This window comes from Artemia sp. Qi Xiang Cuo, chromosome 14 (assembly GCF_049724085.1).
Source record: "Artemia sp. Qi Xiang Cuo chromosome 14, ASM4972408v1, whole genome shotgun sequence".
In the NCBI taxonomy this organism is placed as follows: domain Eukaryota; kingdom Metazoa; phylum Arthropoda; class Branchiopoda; order Anostraca; family Artemiidae; genus Artemia; species Artemia sp. Qi Xiang Cuo.
In genome coordinates this window covers 30,679,222-30,698,060 of record NC_142807.1, presented here as the reverse complement: position 1 = coordinate 30,698,060, position 18,839 = coordinate 30,679,222, and the positions used below count along the sequence as shown (strand labels likewise).

Here is an 18,839-nt window from a genome sequence, read left to right as displayed (position 1 = left end):
GAAGCACAAGTCTCCACAAAAAAAAAACACTATCGGTACCAAATTCGCCATATTCGATGAAGTAAAAAATACTCTTGGTTAAACTTCAACTAAACAGCTTATACTGACATTTATGCCTAACGACAACAGCTTTCTAATGAATGTTTGAAAATGTGAATCAATGGAATAATAAACAAGCTACACAAACTGTTATTAAAATGGCACGAACTTATTTGCATACCACCTCTGTTCGTTTTAAATTTGAATAATTATACCACTTTATTTCTGCTCGTTTTAGGTTTTGAAAGTGCTTTCCAAATTTCTTTGAAAAACTTCTTTCTGGGATACGCTTTTTTATATCAATAAAAAAAAGAAGCTTTGATTTCAGAAAATATTACCATCTTTTATATGGTCATTCAAACCTACTGGTTAACACATTTCTTCGTATCTCCCATGGACAAAAACCAGACAGGCCTTGAGTTGAAAATGCAAGTGGGATCAAGCCCAGGGCATGACAAGTTTCGCAAATTTCAAATACATAAGACAGAAGGATAAATCGCTGATGTTTCTTAGAAAACGAGGGGGGGAGTAGTATTGTAATAAAGCAGCATGAACTTTTATGCTGTCAACCAAGCTTTTATGTTGTTATTCAGTCACACTTTTACCATTCCGACGAAAGTGGTTGCATTAAATTTCTCAATTTTTTGTTTTGATTTAAGGATGATATGTTTTAATGTTAGTTGAGTTATCAAACAGTTCGTGGTAACGAACTGTAAGTAAGGAGCGACCCGGCTCAATGGTAACCGAAACTCTAGAAAACGGGTTTTTGATACCAATAGATATATCAAAAGAATCAGATTTCAATGCTGATTTCAAATATATAACTTTCATCAAGTTTAGTGCTACCCATCAAAAGTTACGCACCTGAGAAAATTTGCCTGATTTTCAAAAAAAGGGGGAAAGACCCCCTAAAAATTATAGAACCTTAATGAAAACCACACCATCATATTTAGCGTATCAGAGAACCCTACTGTAGAGTTTTCAAGCCCCTATCTACAAAAATGTGGCATTTTACATTTTTTGCCAGAAGAAAGATCATGGATGCGTGTTTATTTGTTTTTGTTTTGTTTTTTTTTTTTTGTCCCCAGGGGTGATCGTATCGAACAAGTGGTCCTAGAATATTCTGAGAGGGTTAATTGGAACGGAAATTAAAAGTTCTATGTTTATTTTCAAGAAGCCAAAAAAAAATGGAGGGCACCAAGGCCCTCTCCCACGCTTATTTTTTCCCAAAGTCATCCGATCAACATTTTTAGATAGCCGTTTTGTTCAGCATGGTCGAAAATATGATAAATATGTCTTTTGGGGTAACTTAATCCCCCGAAGTTCCCAGAGGGAGGGCTAAAAGTTATGAACTTTACCCAATGTTAACATATAGTATTGGTTATTGTGAAGTATACAGAAGTTTTCAGGAGGTTTTTTTTCTGGTAGTGGGAGGGAAGCGTGGGTCGGTGGTTATGTTGGAGGATCTGTTCATGATGGAAGTTTTCATGGGGGAAGGGAAATTACCATGAAGGGGGCGCCGGACTTGCCAGCATTATTTATTGGTTATTGGGAAGTATACAACCATTTTCAGGAAGGATTTTTTCTGGGGGGGGGGCTAGAGGAGGGGGTTACTCTGGTGAATAGGTCCGTGGAGGATGTTTCTTTGGGGTAAGAGACATTTCTGTGAAGGGGGCGCCGGATTTCCAAGCATTAGAAATTAAATCGATCATTAGACGATCAGAAATTAAATAAAAAAAACAAGTTTTTTCAACTGAAATGTAAGAAGAAATATTAGAACTTAAAACAAACAGAAATTATAAAGTATGTGAGGGGGTTCTCCTCCAAGTCAATAACTTGCTCTTTAAGCTACAGTTTTTTTAGTGCTTTCAATAGTGCTATCTGTTCTCATTAAACTGTCTTTGTATTTATGGGTTTTGTTAATCAAATTTTTTTTAACTTTTGAATTCATTAGCTTTTTATTGAATAAGGGAAGACCCCCCTCATATAAGTAATAAAAAAAACAATAAAAAAACAAGCGATAAGGCTCAATAGTAATCAAAACTTTTAAAAGCGGAATTTTGATGTGAATAAATGTATAAAAAGAATGGGTTTATAATGCTGATCATAGATATATAAAATTTATTAAGTTTAGTATTACTCATCAAAGGCTACAGGCCTGAGAAAATTTACTCGATTTTTTAAAGAGGGGGAAAACATCCCCTACAAGTGAAAGAATTTTAATGAAAATCACACCGTCAGAATTCAGCGTATCAGAAAACCCTATTACATAGGTTTCAAGCTCATATCTGCAAAAATCTGCAACTTTGTATTTTTTGCCAGAAGAAAAATATACGAATATAGAAGTTAGTTACGTAAGTTAATTTGTAAAGACATCCATTTAGCAAAAGAAAAGTAAAATTTTTATGCAAATAAAAGCTGCATTAACTAAAAAACGATCAGAAATTAAATAAAAAAACAAGTTTTTTAAACTGAAAGTAAGGAGCGACATTAAAACTTAAAACGAACAGAAATTATTCCGTATATGAAAGGGGCTGTCCCCTCCTCAACGCCTCGCTCTTTACGCTAAAGTTTGACTCTGTCTCACAACTTTATTTTTTAAAACAATAAAAAACTTTAGCGTAAAGAGCGAGGCGTTGAGGAGGGGACAGCCCCTTTCATATACGGAATAATTTCTGTTCGTTTTAAGTTTTAATGTCGCTCCTTACTTTCAGTTTAAAAAACTTGTTTTTTTTATTTAATACCAGGAAGGGTTGAGTTGAATTACAAGGAATGATTTCCGGGGAGCTGAGTTGAATAGAAATAAATTATATGAGGTTGAGCTAAATGGGGTGGAATTAAACAGGGGTTAAGCTGAATGGGTGTTGAGTTGAATGAAGGTTGATGAATGGGGTTGATTTGAACGGGGATTGAGCTGGCATTGGGTTGAACTGAATGGGTGTTAAGTTGTGGCGATGTTAGTTGCAATGTGATGATTTGAATAGGGCTTGAGTTAAACGGGTTTGACCTACACCAGGTTTAATTAAATGAGGGTTGAGTTGAACAGGGGTTTAATTGAAGATATGTTGAGTTGCGTGGTAATTTAGAGGAAGTGGGCTTCACATTTTGTGTTGGAGAGGGGGGAGCTTTCCCCCATGGGAAGATCAAAGTTAGCTCTCCAATCCAACTTAACTTTTGGCACTAAACTTCCTATAGGAATTAGAATCTATTCACGTCCAAAAAGCGGGGCAAATCAAAAGGCAGAACGTAGAACCAGGTTATCAAAACACTTGTGTCTAAAATATCTCGTGAATGGCTTGAGGTATTAAGTTGAAGCTTTCAGAGTGTGGTGGTAGAGGGAACAGTTGGATGTCAAATTTTGAATTGAGAAGGGGAGAGGGCTAGGGCGGCTAAAGATCTTTATTCTCCCGTCCTATCAAACAATTTTGAACCATAAGCCTATATAGGACCTAATAATCGATTCACAGTTAAGTGTCAAGGTGAATCATCAGGGAATATATGTTACCAGGTGATTTAAACAGCGTATCAGCAATATCTTGGGAAAGGTTTTGGGAATCAAGTTGAAACTTAAGGGAGTGGAGAGCAATTGGACCTTTAAATTTGACTCGGGTAAGTGGGAAGAAGGGAAGTGCATGAAAATTTAGTCTCAGTCCATATATCGTAGGTATTTTCTGTTGATGACGGTCACTGTGTGTGTGACGGAAATATCCGAAGATTTCGTCATTATTTTCACTGTCTAGTAAAAGGATTTATCCTTAGGAGACTGTTATTTATACAGTCCATATATATTTGTCTGTTTAAAGGTTAGAATTTACCCTTTATTGTTCATGAAAAACTTTATTTTTTTAATTTATTCACTTCTATTTTTGACTTATGTTTTGCGGTATTAGCCCTATGCTTCTAATCAACATATCTCACAATAGCTTTTACTTCAACTGAGGTAAGTACAGTATTTTCAAAATATGTACTTAATTAGTGTTAACCTTGGACTTCTATATTGCAGTATTAACCCTAGATTTACAATAAGGATCCTCAGAAATCCTGAAATACCTGCTTTGCTGGAATATAAACACCATATTGAAAATTTTGTATTTCATGTGTATGCTCGTATACGTATGTGTATGTACGTATGTGAAACTTTTTATGTGTTTTGATTTAGGACAGTTACTGCAATATTAGCAATTTTTTAACTTTAGAAATTAATCACTTAGGATTATGCCCTAAAAAATTTTTGACATACCAAAAGTGAGCAGAGTTAAAACAGGTCTATATGGCAAAACTTTAAATGTTAGGGTGAGGCATTGGAGGACGTTGAACCCCAAGGACGCCATTATTGCTTAATTATTGCCTCTTACGTCTAATGGTAAAAGACGAAGGGCCACAGCATGAGCGTGGGAGAGATAGAGAGAGAGAGAGAGAGAGAGAGAGAGAGAGAGAGAGAGAGAGAGAGGGAGAGAGAGAGAGGGAGAGAGAGAGAGTATAGAGGAGACTTAAGTGCCGAGAGCAGAGGGAAAGAAATAGAGATACAGATTAAATAAAAAAAGTCACTTACTTAGCCCAAAACTCTGAGCACGTAAATTAATAGCGACAATAGGCACTGCTAGTATCGAAATTAAATTGACAACCAAAATCACTTTGGCAGCTTTCCAGCGCAAAAAATCCTAAAAATTAAAATACTTTTGAGGTTGACGTTATAAGAGAGAATAAACTAAATGGCTAACAGAAATGGGTAACAGGTAATTGAGCCTGGAATGGCTTATATTAAGAGAGAAGTACCGATGGTAGATTCACAATCGCGCATTTCTCCGAGGTAATAATTCTTTTTTCTGATTGATGTGTATAACAAAGACATGTTTTTTTTACACTTTTTCTCTTCAGTTTTTTTCTTTAAATTAAGGAGCAACATTGAAACCTAAAACGAACAGAAGTCATTTCGTATATGAGGGTGCTGCCCCTTCCTCACCCCTCGCTGTTTAAGCTAAAGTTTGACTTTTTTGTCACAATCCTATAAAAATATCTTTCACTCAAATTCAGCGGCCCTAGTGTTTTAGCAATATTACTTAAAAAGATGGACTTTTTAAATTTAGTTTCTGACCGTTTTTAAAGTCATACGAGTGCCTTCCCTCACCCCTTCCCCCCGCCCTCCCTAAGTAAAAATTTCCCCAAAAGTTTCCCAAGAAGTTTTCCTCTCCATGGAAGTTTTTCCTGGTGGAAAATCCCCTCTACTTAGCAAAACAATACTCCCCAAAAATTTATGTATATTTCCCAATAATATATACTATATGTGAACAATGGGCAAATTGGCGAAACTTACGGCCCTTTCCCCGGGGACTAAGGGTGATCATGTCATCCCCAAAGGCATAGTTATTAGACCTCTATACTATGCTGAATCAAATGGCTATCTAAAAATTTTGATCGGATGTATTTGGGGGAAAAAGGGCGGCAGAAGATGGCTAGTCGCCCACCAATCTTTTTGGTCACTTAAAAAGGGCACTAGAATTCTTGATTTCCGTCCAAAAAAGACCTCTCCCAATCTCCTAGGACCACTGATTCAATACGATCACCCCTTGGAAACGAAAAAAACAACAACAAAAAAACGCATCTGTGGTCATTCTCCTGGGGGGAAAAAAATTTACAAATTCCAGATTTTTGTAGACAGGAGCTTGAAACCTCTACAGCAGTGTTCTTTGATGTACTGAAATCGACGGTATCATTTTCATTAAGATCCCTTGACTTTTTGGGGGGTATTACTTCCCTTTTTCGAAAATAAGGTAAATTTTCTGAGGCTCGTAGCTTTTGATGGGCAACATTAAACTGGAAACAGCATAAAAAATTAATTCTTCTGGTGTATCTATTGTTATCAAAATTTCCTTTTTTGAAGTTTCGGATACTATTGGGCCGAGTCGCTCCGTTTGAGTTTCTCTGATTGAGAAAAACAAACAAATAGAAATTTCAAAAATACTAACAAAAGGTAAAGAAAAGATATCTGATTCTCATTATCTTGAAAGCCTGGAAGTCTTAACTACTTTAAACGTCTAATTTCCAAATTAGAGCGCACAGAAATTTTTTTTTTTCATCTTAATTATTTTAATTGCATGCTTGTCTTTGGTTTTGTTTGAATTTTCATTTAGAAGACAAACTTGAATTCATGTAAGCGGTTAACTTCAATATGAATTTACTAAAAATAATGTATTTTTTTATTTTCATAAAACTATCGAAGCTTCAGATACCATTCGCTTTATCTGATTAAGAAAAATCACCGGTCACTTTTTTCTTCTTCTTCTTCTGATCTTTATTTATGCAAACTTGACTGGGCTATCACACTATTCAAATAAAACCTAGATATATTTGACTCACATTAAATCTTGGCGGTAGCTAGCACAGTTGAAGTATTATTCGGACACGAAGGGATACGAATTGCTTCAGATTTTGCATCGGCAAAATCCAAACGTTTTCTTAAATTACATGAATCAATCCAGCCAGAAATATAGGCAGCCACCATTCCCCTCCCATCCTCCTTTCTCAAAATCTTAGGTGCGCATCCACCGACAAAAGACCGGTTCTTATCTACAACTACGACAGTTTAGGACAGACTACTTCCCCTCAGTTTCCTGAACTTCGTCTAGCTTATATCTCACTATATTGTCATATGGCTGCATCATCCAGATCCACTGCAGTTTTACCCATAGCCTTCATTCCACATTTAATACCTTACCGTATATCTTTCCTCCTTTTCTTACTTTGTTCTTCTTCTCGTAAGACCTATCGCTTAGAAGCTTCTAATACAAAAACCCTTCTTTCCTCTAACCAACTTTAAGCTTTTTCTCTGTCAGCTACGAAGTTTCCAAAAAAAAGTTAAAAAACATAGTTGCTACTACACAAACTGTATTCCTAATATCATTCCGATCATCTTTTCATTTGCCTAATTCAAACTCTCGAACTTAATGTCCAACTGGTTCTGGGATATTTCTCTTAATTTCTAATCCGAAAGTCTACCGACGTATCAATTACCTGATACAATTACCCTTTCTAAATTCCAGCTGTAGATAATAATAATAATAATTTATTTCTAATCCGCTACCAACAAAGCACAAGCGGAGTACTAGGAAAAAAGAAACATAAAGAAATAAACTCTATATATTATTATATGACGACTTTTCTTTCTAATGTCAACAATAACAATCCCGCCAGCATACAATTTAGTGTCTTGTATTGACCTTGCCAATCTTCGATACAGAACAATATAACCAATAAGTTGTATAACCATCATGCGAACAGTATGTTAACTTATGGGTTACTTTTGACCTAATGACGTGTTGGCAATTACTTGGTCAGTGTGTCTACAAAATTATAACAATATATTACCCCTGCTATTTTTCTTCCAAAACCCAAATTCGTCTAGGCTAAGATACTATCTATCCCTATTTGTACCAACCTGACTGTTAAAACAATCTAATAAAAATACTATATTTCTTTGATGAGTATTGTCTCTTTGGCCCTACACCTTTATTGAAAACTCAAGAGTAAATGCCTCTGTTAGAACAAATGCCTCTGTTATGAGTCACAAGATCAGCAGCTTATCGTAGAGGGCCAACTCGTAGATTACCAGCGATTCTTCACCACGGAGGCTCTGGTCGCTATAAGAAATCTTCTGATGCGTGCCTCATGATTAGTTAGCATATATTCATAAGTTTATTCCTGCTTGTAGTAATTTTAGTTACGTAACATTGGTTTTTCATTTATGTTGTACAGTTTAGCATTAGTTTTCCATTTATAGGTTTTGTCCTCTGTCAACCAGGCACACATCTTCATTTATTGTCAGTGAAGTTAAACAAGGTTAATCGCTTCGTGCATTAACCCTTCGCATTTGAAGTCGCTTGAAAATAATCCATTTCGTATTGATGGCGTATTGTTATATCGCGTGGCAGATGAACCGGCTGAAGTTAATGTTAGGCCAATGAGGCATAGTAGATATGTTGATATTATGACTAGCAATGTAATTAATGTGACAAATATGGATTTATAGATTGGACAGTGGAACTGTCACATCACGTCGAATTTTTCTGAAGTGTCGAACCTTCTTATTTCATGTTGTGATAAAATTGATTTTGGGTATATGCGAATCTTTTCTAACACAGGATAGCTTTCTGCCGTCATATACTTTTCCAGGGTACCAGCTGGTTTCAAAATCAAGAAAATCTATGATGCGGGGTGGACTCGCATTTATAATTAAGGATGAAATAAGATACACAGTAAAGAAGAATTTAAATTGTTGAATTGAAGGTAAGATCGAAACTTTTTCTATTGAGATTGAAGTTTCAGAGAAGAAAAAGTTGTTAGTTTGTTTAGTATACCAGCCAACTAGTGCTAATCCGGAGGATTTTCTTCATGATTTTGATAAGTTTATTTCCGATACAGCGGCGACTAAATTGGATCGGGTATTTATTGGTGATTTTAATTTTAATCTTCTTAATTTAAGTAGTTCTAACCTTGTTTTTTTTAAATCTTATTTTGTCGCACATTTTTTTTCCGGTAGCAGAAATACCGACACGGATTACTAGTCAGTCGGCTACCCTTATTGATAATATCTATTTAACGGGGAATCTTATACTGAAAAGTGATTGCGACGTGATCATATGTCCAGCTTCTGACCATCTTCCTTTGGCGTTCGTAATTCGGGACGCTGGAAAAAAGGTTTTTAAAATGGAGAATATCTTAAACAGTTAGTCTTAGGAATGTCTTAAACAGTTTCAAGAAGAGTTAAGTATAGTTTCTTGGGAGGAAGTTATGAATGAAAAAGAAAACGCATCGATGGCCTTTGACACTTTTTAAAAAAAATATTGCCAACTCTATTTATGATAAGTGTTGCCCTGTGAAAGTTGTTCATAAGAAAAAAAAATTCCCAAGGAAACCGTGGGTGACGAATAAAACCTTGGAAAAAATTAGTGAACGGAACAGACTTTATCAGTTGTGCCTTGATTCTTCAACGCAACAAAACCTTGAAGAATTCAGGAAACTTGGTAACAATGTGAACTCCCTCAGAAGATCATCAATGAAACATTATTATTCAGAGAAGTTTCGTGATAAAAACGATGATGTTAACGGAACTTGGCCAGAGATAAATGAGGCACAACGTGGCAGTAACATTATAGACCCAGTGGATGAATTTACAGTCGGTGAAAATCAAGTTAAAAGTAAGAAAGATGTTAGTGATGAATTTTGTAAAAAAATTTCAAATGCTGGAATTGATGTTAAAAATGATGTTGCTGACCATGGGTGTAAAAACGAGCTGTTTATTGATGACCGTGGGAAAGGTCATTCCATGAAATTCGTAAAGTGCACTCAGTCTGATCTCGAGGACGCGCTGAAAACAACAAAGTCAAATTCAGCAGGAATTGACGGTCTTAGCCTTAAAGCATTTAAGGCTATCGCCGCTTACCTTTTGCCTTGGCTTCTATACTTAGTGAACCTATTTTTGGAAAAAGGTCAGTTCCCAGATGCTTTAAATCAAGCAAAAATTATACCTATACATAAAGGCGGCGACAAAAGAGAAAAGTCAAACTGGAACCCTATATCGATTCTGCCACTGTTCTAAAAAATATTTGAAACGGTTGTTCATAAGAAACTGTATTCCCCCTTAATTCTCTTGGGCTTTTATGTGACACGCAATTTGGATTCCGAAAATCTCATTCTACTAGTCATGCAGTGCACCATCTTTTTGATGTTTCAAACAATGTATTCGAGAGCGGCTCTACTCCTTTCACTATTTTTATTGATTTTAAGAAAGCTTTTGATACTGTTGATTTTGAGCTGTTGTTAGATAGGATGCCACATTTAGGGATAAAAGGAAATTGGATTGATTGGTTTCAGTCGTATTTGTATGGTAGACCAATGCGTGTAGTAGTAAGGGATATTGTCAGTTCACCCCGTCCTGTACTATGTGAAGTTCCGCAAGGTTTTGTGTTAGGTCCGCTTTTATATTTATATTTACGTCGACACAATACGGTTCTACATTCCTGATGCCGCCATAACATCCTTTGCGGATGACACAGCTATAACGATTTCTGGAAAGGCTTTGTGTGAGCTTGTTTCAAAAGCAAATAAAGTGCTACATAACCTGCATGTTTTTACTAGTCTTAGTTGTTTAGCAGTGAATGCGAGTAAAACTAATTACAAGATTTTTAGTAGTACTGGAATTATTGATAATGTTTTATCAATTTTAATTGTACGGAAATTAAGCAGATATTTGATATAAGGTATCTTGGTTTTCAGATTGATTGTAATTTAAATTGGAAAAAACATAGTGAAATCGTATCGGTGAAAGTTGCGCGAGGTTTAGGGCTAATTCGTAGATTTAAACATGTTTTTCCTGTCTCAGTTTTGAAAATTTCATATAATTCAATTATTCATCCTTATCTTGTATACGATTGTTCTGAGTGGGCTAGTAATTTTGCTGTAAATTTTAAACGGATACAAATTGTGCAGCATAAAGCGCTGCGCCTGCTCGGCGATTTTGAAAAATGTGAACGTACAATCGATTGTTATCGCCATTCTAATGTTTTAAATGTTGGGCAGTTGAGGGATTATCAGACCTGTATTTTCGTGTATCAGTGTTTAAATAAATTAGCACCTAGTTATTTTTGTCATGTATTGTCATAGAGTTCTACTTGCCATCCTTATGATACTAAGCATTCTGCGGACCTAGTACATGAGAGACGACACACCGCTTGGTTTAATTTTGCAGCGAGGAATGTGGATGTTTCGTTATGGAATAGTCTTCAGGAAAGCACTAGGATGGCTGAGAGTGTGTCCTCTTTTAAAAATAAGATAAAGAATTTCTTGATGAATAAGGATGGTTGAGGGGGGGGGGAGGCTGTCTTCTGTCTTCTATCTTCTGTAAGTATTGGTTCGCGGTTCACCCGAGGTTTATTTTTATTTGTTTATAAAATTGCAATTTTCTTCTTTTTTTCTTTTTTTCAATATATATGTAGTAAGTGACTAAAATATTGAGTCCTGCCACAAACAAATCCGTATATTTTCACGTGGTAGGTCTTTTTAATATGATTTTATGTGAATATTGGTCATTAATAAAAATGAATTTCTGTCTCAAAGTCGGCTCAAGGGCGTATGCTAATATGACCGATAACTTGCATTTTATTTTTATTTTTTAAACGAATTTTCAAACTGTAATTCTATATTCTATAAATTGTTTTTCTTCATTTCTTTGCTAAACGGGATCAAAGAAGTGGTTTATTTTTCATGTTTTTTTCCTCGTTTTTTATTTACATCATAAAAAACGCATACAAATTGCTAACTATGTAAAACCAATACATATGGATAGACTTCCAGGACAAGTTAAAGCTTTAAGACTTTATGACAGGTTATTTTTTGTTTTTTGTCTTTTTTTTTTTTTTTTTTGTATGTTAATAAAAGCTCAATTCAATTGAAGACTTTTGATTCTGAATGTTCAAATTTCAAATCATTACACTTCTTATTTTAATTAAATCAGCTGAATTAAAACAAAAAGACTGTAATGAAGAAGGTACTTACTTTGGCCAGTAATCTTTCGACTCCTAGAGCGACCCAAATTGGAACATTTAAATCTGAAAGAAAAATATCACGTTCTCAATATCTTATCCAATTTCTTTTTTTAACGGGTGCAATCTCATATTGACTGTGCTCCAGTTCGGGATTGCCTTGATGTTTAAATTCCATTACCACTAAATCTAACAATCCCATTCACATTCTTTCTGTAATGACAAGTGATTCTTTGACAAACAAAAAACTGTTTATGGAGAAATCCTAGAATAATGTGGATAACGATTTATATCATTATGTTCCTGATTCTCATCTTACCAAGATCAAGGTTTCATATTACCTGCTATCTTCTCATTCTAGAAGTAACCCAACTAATTTCCTTTGTTATCTGTTGAGATAGCATAATGTTTCAAAACTGCCAGGCCTTGTGTAGTGAAGAAGGTACTTTTATCGCTATAAAAGAGAGTGGTCCAATTTTCCTTAGCTTATAGAGGCGAAACTTCGTCAGAGTTTCTGGCATCATCTTTGGTTGAAGCAAGGTAGGCCCCTTTCTGGTGTGGTATTTAAACTTATAAGATCAACGAAACGTGTTTTCAATAAGCCAAATGGAGAATAGGAAGAACTGAAAATTTATAAAAATATATTATTCTGTACGGAATAATCCTTAACTTGTCTGAAAACTAGTCTCTAAACTTACTTATTCGTGAACCCTTGAATATGACAGATTAGTGTTTCTGATTGGAATGTTCCTTTTCATTCATTTTTTTTTTTAGCTGATTCAAAACCTCTCGAGTTTTCTTAACGTGACATTGTTTGTGATTACCTATCAAATTTTGACCATTTTAATAGCCTCGTTAATATTCTATCTTCTGTTACAGCAATACAAAACAATTTCTGCAAACAGGAAAGTTCCGGAAAAAGCACCCTTGTAACTTTTCAGTGACTTTTGCAATTTTGCATTTGCAATTTTCAGCAATTTTGAAAACAGTATTGGTTTCAGAAGTTGTATTGGTTATTCGTCAAGCTTTATCAAGTTCCACAAGCTTTGTTCTATTCAAACAGTCACTACAAATATTCGACCCTTCCTGACTGATCGGTTCATTAATAACAGCCATTTTTCTTATGCTGATGATATTCTTTTGGTAGCTAAAAATATTTAATCGTATCACAGTTGTTAATGATATCCAATCTTGTGGGATTATCTGGGACTACTCTACGGTGCGTCTACGAAAAAACAAGAAGCCTTATATTTCAACCAATCAAGGAAACACTTGGAAAGACTTATGGTATGCTTGCCAAATAATATAAGCAGTTTGACATGAATTGCCTATGAAAACTTTATAATGCCATGGTTGCACATGTATATCTTTTATCCCGCCAATAGATTTTTTTGTAATGGCTTAGAAAGTTTTTTAAGCTGTAGACAAATCTTCAGATACTGCAATATTTTCATATTGTTCCCAGGCTTAATTAGCATAATAATCTCTTTGCCTACATTTTTTCTCAATATCTTTGGGAAAAATTTGCTGAAATAAAAGCTAGAAAATGTTTTTGTTTCTTTCAAATAAAGTTTTTTTATCCATATTCATTCCTGTAAGGAACATTGAATTTGTAAAACAGGAAAGAAAATGCATTCCCAGCTTTGATATTTCTGATTATATAGTATGTAGATTGTCATGTCTTTATATTATTAAATAAAAGAAAATAAGTTTTTTCAACAAAAAGGAAGAAATTATCCTGAAACTAAAACTTAAAACGAATAGAAATTATACTGTATACGAGGGGGACTGTAAGCTCCTCAATCCCTCACTTTTTACGATGAAGTTTTATAGTGCTTTAAGAAAGTTTCTTATTCCAATTAAACGGCCCTTGTGCATCAGGAGGCGTTCTTAAAAATTGGGGGAAAATTCAAGCTTGAGCATAAAGAGTGAGTGATTGAGAAGGGAGCAGCCGTCTTTGCATATGGAATAATTTCTATTCGTTATAATCTCTAAAGTAAGGTTCTCTGACATGCTGAATCTGATGGTGTGGTGTTCAGGAAGATCCCTTGACATTTTTATGGTGTTTCCTCTTTTATTATAAATCAGGCAAATTTTTTCAGGCTCTTAGCTTTTGATGGGTGACAACAAACTTCGTGAATTTTATATATTTGGCATCAGCATAAAAAACCAATTCTTTCGATGTACCTTGGTGAATTTGGTAAAGATGTATTTCACGAATACTAAGCTTTATATTCGATTAACCTAACCCATTATCATTTTATTAGGCTTAGGCTATATTTGTGGGAGTGTTTTTTTTTGTTTTTTTTTTTAAATCAATAATATTATAGATCGTTCAAAAGTAGGGAATATAATTGTGACTTGATAAAACCATCGCTTTTGATACATAGCATATATGTATTAAATACATATCAATAATATATATATATATATATATATATATATATATATATATATATATATATATATATATATATATATATATATATATATATATATATATATATATATATATATATATATATATATATATATATATATATATATATATATATATATATATATATATATATATATATATATATATATATATATATATATATATATATATATATATATATATATATATATATATATATATATATATATATATATATATATATATATATATACATATAATAGGCAGCGCAATAGTGCTTCTTAAGTAAAGAACGATGTTGGCACAATGTATTATATTTTTTTTTTTTTTTTGGTTTCTTGATCTTATATTTTATGATTTTATATATATATATATATATATATATATATATATATATATATATATATATATATATATATATATATATATATATATATATATATATATATACATATAATAGGCAGCGCAATAGTGCTTCTTAAGTAAAGAACGATGTTGGCACAATGTATTATATTTTTTTTTTTTTTTTGGTTTCTTGATCTTATATTTTATATTTTTTTTTAGTAAAGTGCAAATTATGTTCTGGTCTTGGGAAGGCATGGGGGTTTTGAGCCCTACTCATATTAATTTCTGCTCGTTTTGAGTTTGATTCGGTTATTTATCGTAATTTCTGTTTTGGGTTTCATTTATCGATGCTGATTTGTGGTAGTTTCACGCTTGGCAGATTAATTGATTTTACTTTTGCTAATTTTTGGTTTAATGGAGTTCTTTACTTTTCTTTGAAAAACTTATTTTGTGGAAAAAGTTTTGTTGATTAATATATATTAAAGAGCGTATACTGTAAAAAATAAGCTAAAGAAATATACTAGTCGACTAAGTTCAGTAAGCATGGTCGACTTCTAACACCTACAAAGAGATAATTTAGTGTTAAATAGGATTTGTTCAAGTTAGCCTTGGTCTAATGTACTCAAATGTTTTAGAATAAATTTATTAGACACATTAGACCCGTAAGACATTACCGTGTTCCCGTTCAACAACAGCTTACGGATTACTTATTATTAGTCCTAATCTTATCCTCGTCATCACTACCATTTAGAGCTTTTTTGCAATTGGTTAATGTAACCAAAGACGAATTTGACATGTGAAAGATATGACGCCAATCTCACTTAAAAATCATTTATCCTCAAATATAAAATTTTATTCGAAATATTTTACAACTGACGATGATCGTGATGAAACGGAGATACGAATTCAACCTAATCTGCTTGCTGTTCTAGCCCTGTCGTGGACACATTATGAGCTACTTTTAGGGGTAAATAGAGGTACGAATCTAAGACGAATCGTTTTTCATTTCTCATTACTTAAAAATTTACATTTTTGAAAATGGGTATATAGTTTCTTTGAACTACTTTGAAACTACATATATTTCCTTTTGAAAATGGCCTTTCGCTAAAAATACACATGAGTTATACCAGAATGACACAAGTATTTAATCCACTAACTAATTTGTTGTCTTTGACACAAATACATAAAATATTTCTTAGAAAGCTAAAACACTAAGATTAAGGCAAGAGCAGGGCAGTGAAGAAGAAAAATCGAAAACAGATCTAGGAAAAAGAGGGAAAAAACTTACAAATAAATAATACTATAGAAGGATATTCGTTTTGCACCTCGTGTGAGCCTCCATTTATTACAATGAGCCATTGAACAGGATCCACTCTAATTCCATATCTAAATAAAAATAAAAGTCATTTTCCTCTTTGACCGGAAATAACGTGTAACTAAACAGTATCCGGATGAAACTTTCCTTGAGTGAGTACTGCGTTGTTTTTTTTTTTTTTTTTTAATATCATCAAGCCAACCGCAACCTTCACTACTACTACAAACAAAACTGCTACTTAATTCCTCGTTTGATGATATTCAATTATTATGTAGGAATTCGTGCCCTGCAATTATCGGTCTCTGTGAAACATTTTTGAGCGAGAAAAATCAGGTACTTTTGGATATTCCCGGTTGTATTTCGATATTTCTTAACCATAAGACAGCCCATAAAGTTGGACTCGGATTTTACATCCGAAATAATTTTCAGGCTGTACTAAGACATGATTTATGTAAAAATAATCAAAAGGTATTTGAGTCACTTTTTATAGAAGTCCCAATCAACCCTAAGGAAAGGGTAATAACAGGCGAAGTACATCGTTCTCCAAGTGGGTCTATAACTCAATTTATGGAAACATATGAAGATATTCTTGGAAAAGTTATTGCTGAAAAGTCCCAAGTTATATTGATGGACGACTTTAACCTTAACACTGCGGAACCGTCATCTAGACAGGCGTCTAATCGTTTGTTTTTACTTATTTCGTATGGATTAGCTCCTGTATAAACGTACCGGCAAGGATTTCTAACCAGACAGCAACATTAATTGACAACATTTTTTCATCCCTACACTCCATTAAGAACGAACTACTGCTTTCTGATACTTTCGACCATTTGCCAGTTGCAGCCTTGTTCCAATCCTCCAAAATCCACAAAGATTAGTCCCCCAGGATGCACCGAGATTCTGTAGCTCACCAGTGGAGCTGAATAGACTAAAAGAAGATCTGAGTAAATCTTCATGGAACTTTTTATTGCCAGAAAATATTAATTTGGGCAATTATAACGATATATTTGGCCAGTTTTATGACACTGTTAGGGAAAAATTCACGTCTTATTGTCTAAAAGCTACTTTAAGGAATCCTTGATCAAAAAGATCAACACCCATAGCTCCCTGGCTAACATCGGGAGTCCTCAAGTCAATAAACAGGAAGCAGAACCTTTAGAAAGAGTACAATAACAGACCAAGTGATGCTAAATTAGAAGCATTTACGTTGTACCGTATTATGCTGAAATCAATTATCCGCAAAGCTAAAACAGTTTATTTTACAAATAGATTTGTTGATTGCGGTAAAAAATAAAAAGAAGACGTGGGACGTGATTAAGGAAGTTAGTCGGCCATCCAAAAACCTAGAAGGTCTCCCTAAGTCTCTTATGGTAGACGATCAACTTATCACAGAAAAAGGGCAAATACGACATCATATGAACAAATTCTTTGCGGTGATATTGAAATCAACTGCTAATAGCGTTTCCCACTGCTCGGTGTCACAGACTTGGAAGCAGTTCCTAGGCCCCCGTGCTTGAAATCAATGGTTCTTGAAGATGTTACGGTGCAGGAAATTACAAATATTGTTTTGTTAAAATTTATTCAACGGGTTTTGACAGAATTTCTGCTATAGTAATCAAACATATTCTTCCATTGATTATTACCCCAATTGGCGATTTGACTAATAAGACATTTCATACAGGAGTATATCCTCAACGTCTTAAATTGTCACGTGTGATAGCTCTCTTTAAAGGAGGTGACCGTGAGGATCCTGGGATCTATAGGCCGATCTCTCTTTTGTCAGTGTTCTCTAAGATATTTGAAAGGCCAATGCTAAAACATCTGGTGAGATTTCTTGAAGCAAAATTTCTTTTCCCATCAACATCAGTTTGGGTTTCGCGCGAAGTATTCTACAGAACATGCTTGTAATAAACTTCTCCAGTTCGTACGACAATCTTTAGATTCTAATCTTATTCCTGCAGCCAATTTTCTTGATGTAGAGAAAGCTTTTGACAGCCTTACACACAATATCCTCATTGGTAAACTTTCTCACTATGGTGTGCGTGGGGAAGCATTGTTTTGGTTCTTTTCATACCTCACTGACAGATCTATCACCATGGAACATACAGACAAGGAAGTTCCAATTGAATACGAAGTACCCCAAGGTTCTATTCTTGGGCCAGCCCTCTTCCTGATATATGTGAACGACCTCTACCGACTTCTTAACACCCCAATTCCCAATGTATGCTGTGGATTTTGTCACAAATGTCACTCTCAGACTATGTCGGTGTCCACATCTGATAGTCGAGAAGAGCAGGTAGTATTCGCTGATGACACTACTCTACGTGCTGAAGCTCTCCATGAATCATCCCTCATTATTAAGCTTCAAGCACTTACTGAGAAGACAATCAATTGGTTAGAAATAAATCAACTAGCTTTAAATGTAAAAAAGTCGTACCTTCTTATTTTTTCCTGTTCAGGTGTGAGCTGCCCCACAATTACTGAGCTTCCTACACCAAGAGGATCGATAAGTTGACCCCCGGATCGATATGTGCGATTCCTGGGAGTTATTTTGGATGAAAATTTATCGTTTAAGTGGCACTTTAAAGTAATAAGCGTGAAAATTTCCCGTGGACTTGGAATCATTCGTAAATTAAAGCGTTTATTTCCTCTTCCTATACTCCGTCTTTTATATTTCTCTTTCATTTTTCCTTATATATGTTACTGTTCGTCTGTGTGGATGTCTACATTTCCTTCTGCACTTGCTCCTGTTCATATTCTTCATGAGAAAGCGGTAAGAGTTCTCCAGTCGACTACACACACTCCTGTTGATTTCCTTAAGATTAGAGATATTTATGTTATATCTCTATCTTCGTTGGCATATCAATTCTTCCACAGAGATATCTAATTTTGTTTTTCTAGACTACTTGAGCTAGTAGGGGAAGTAAATTCGTGCAAAGTTTGAAACTGGGAAGATGAAATTGTTCAAGCTACTCCCTCGGTTCGTTCAGACTTTGGTCTGGTCGTGACTGTGGGATGGGCTTGGAACTTGGTTCCTGCTGAGATTCGTCAGTCACGAACACTTGGCTCCTTTAAAAGACAGCTGAAAAGTTTCTTATTAAAGGTAAATATTAAATGATTTATAGTTGCTTTATGGTGTTTTTTTTTTTGTTTGTTTGTTTTTTGTTTGTTTTTTTTTTTTTGG

General features: G+C 34.3%; 1 protein-coding gene across 3 annotated transcripts in view; it reads right to left on the bottom strand.

The window, feature by feature from the left end:
- mdy (diacylglycerol O-acyltransferase) overlaps positions 1-18,839 on the bottom strand; it is a 180,090-nt gene that overhangs the window by 57,238 nt on the left and 104,013 nt on the right. For all 3 annotated transcript variants that reach the window (XM_089100065.1, XM_089100066.1, XM_089100067.1), the window contains exons 4-6: positions 15,629-15,726; positions 11,590-11,642; positions 4,592-4,700 (exon numbers count right to left, since the gene is read on the bottom strand). In XM_089100065.1, the coding sequence (XP_088956191.1) occupies positions 4,592-4,700; positions 11,590-11,642; positions 15,629-15,726 (260 nt within the window). The remainder of the gene's footprint in view (positions 1-4,591; positions 4,701-11,589; positions 11,643-15,628; positions 15,727-18,839) is intronic.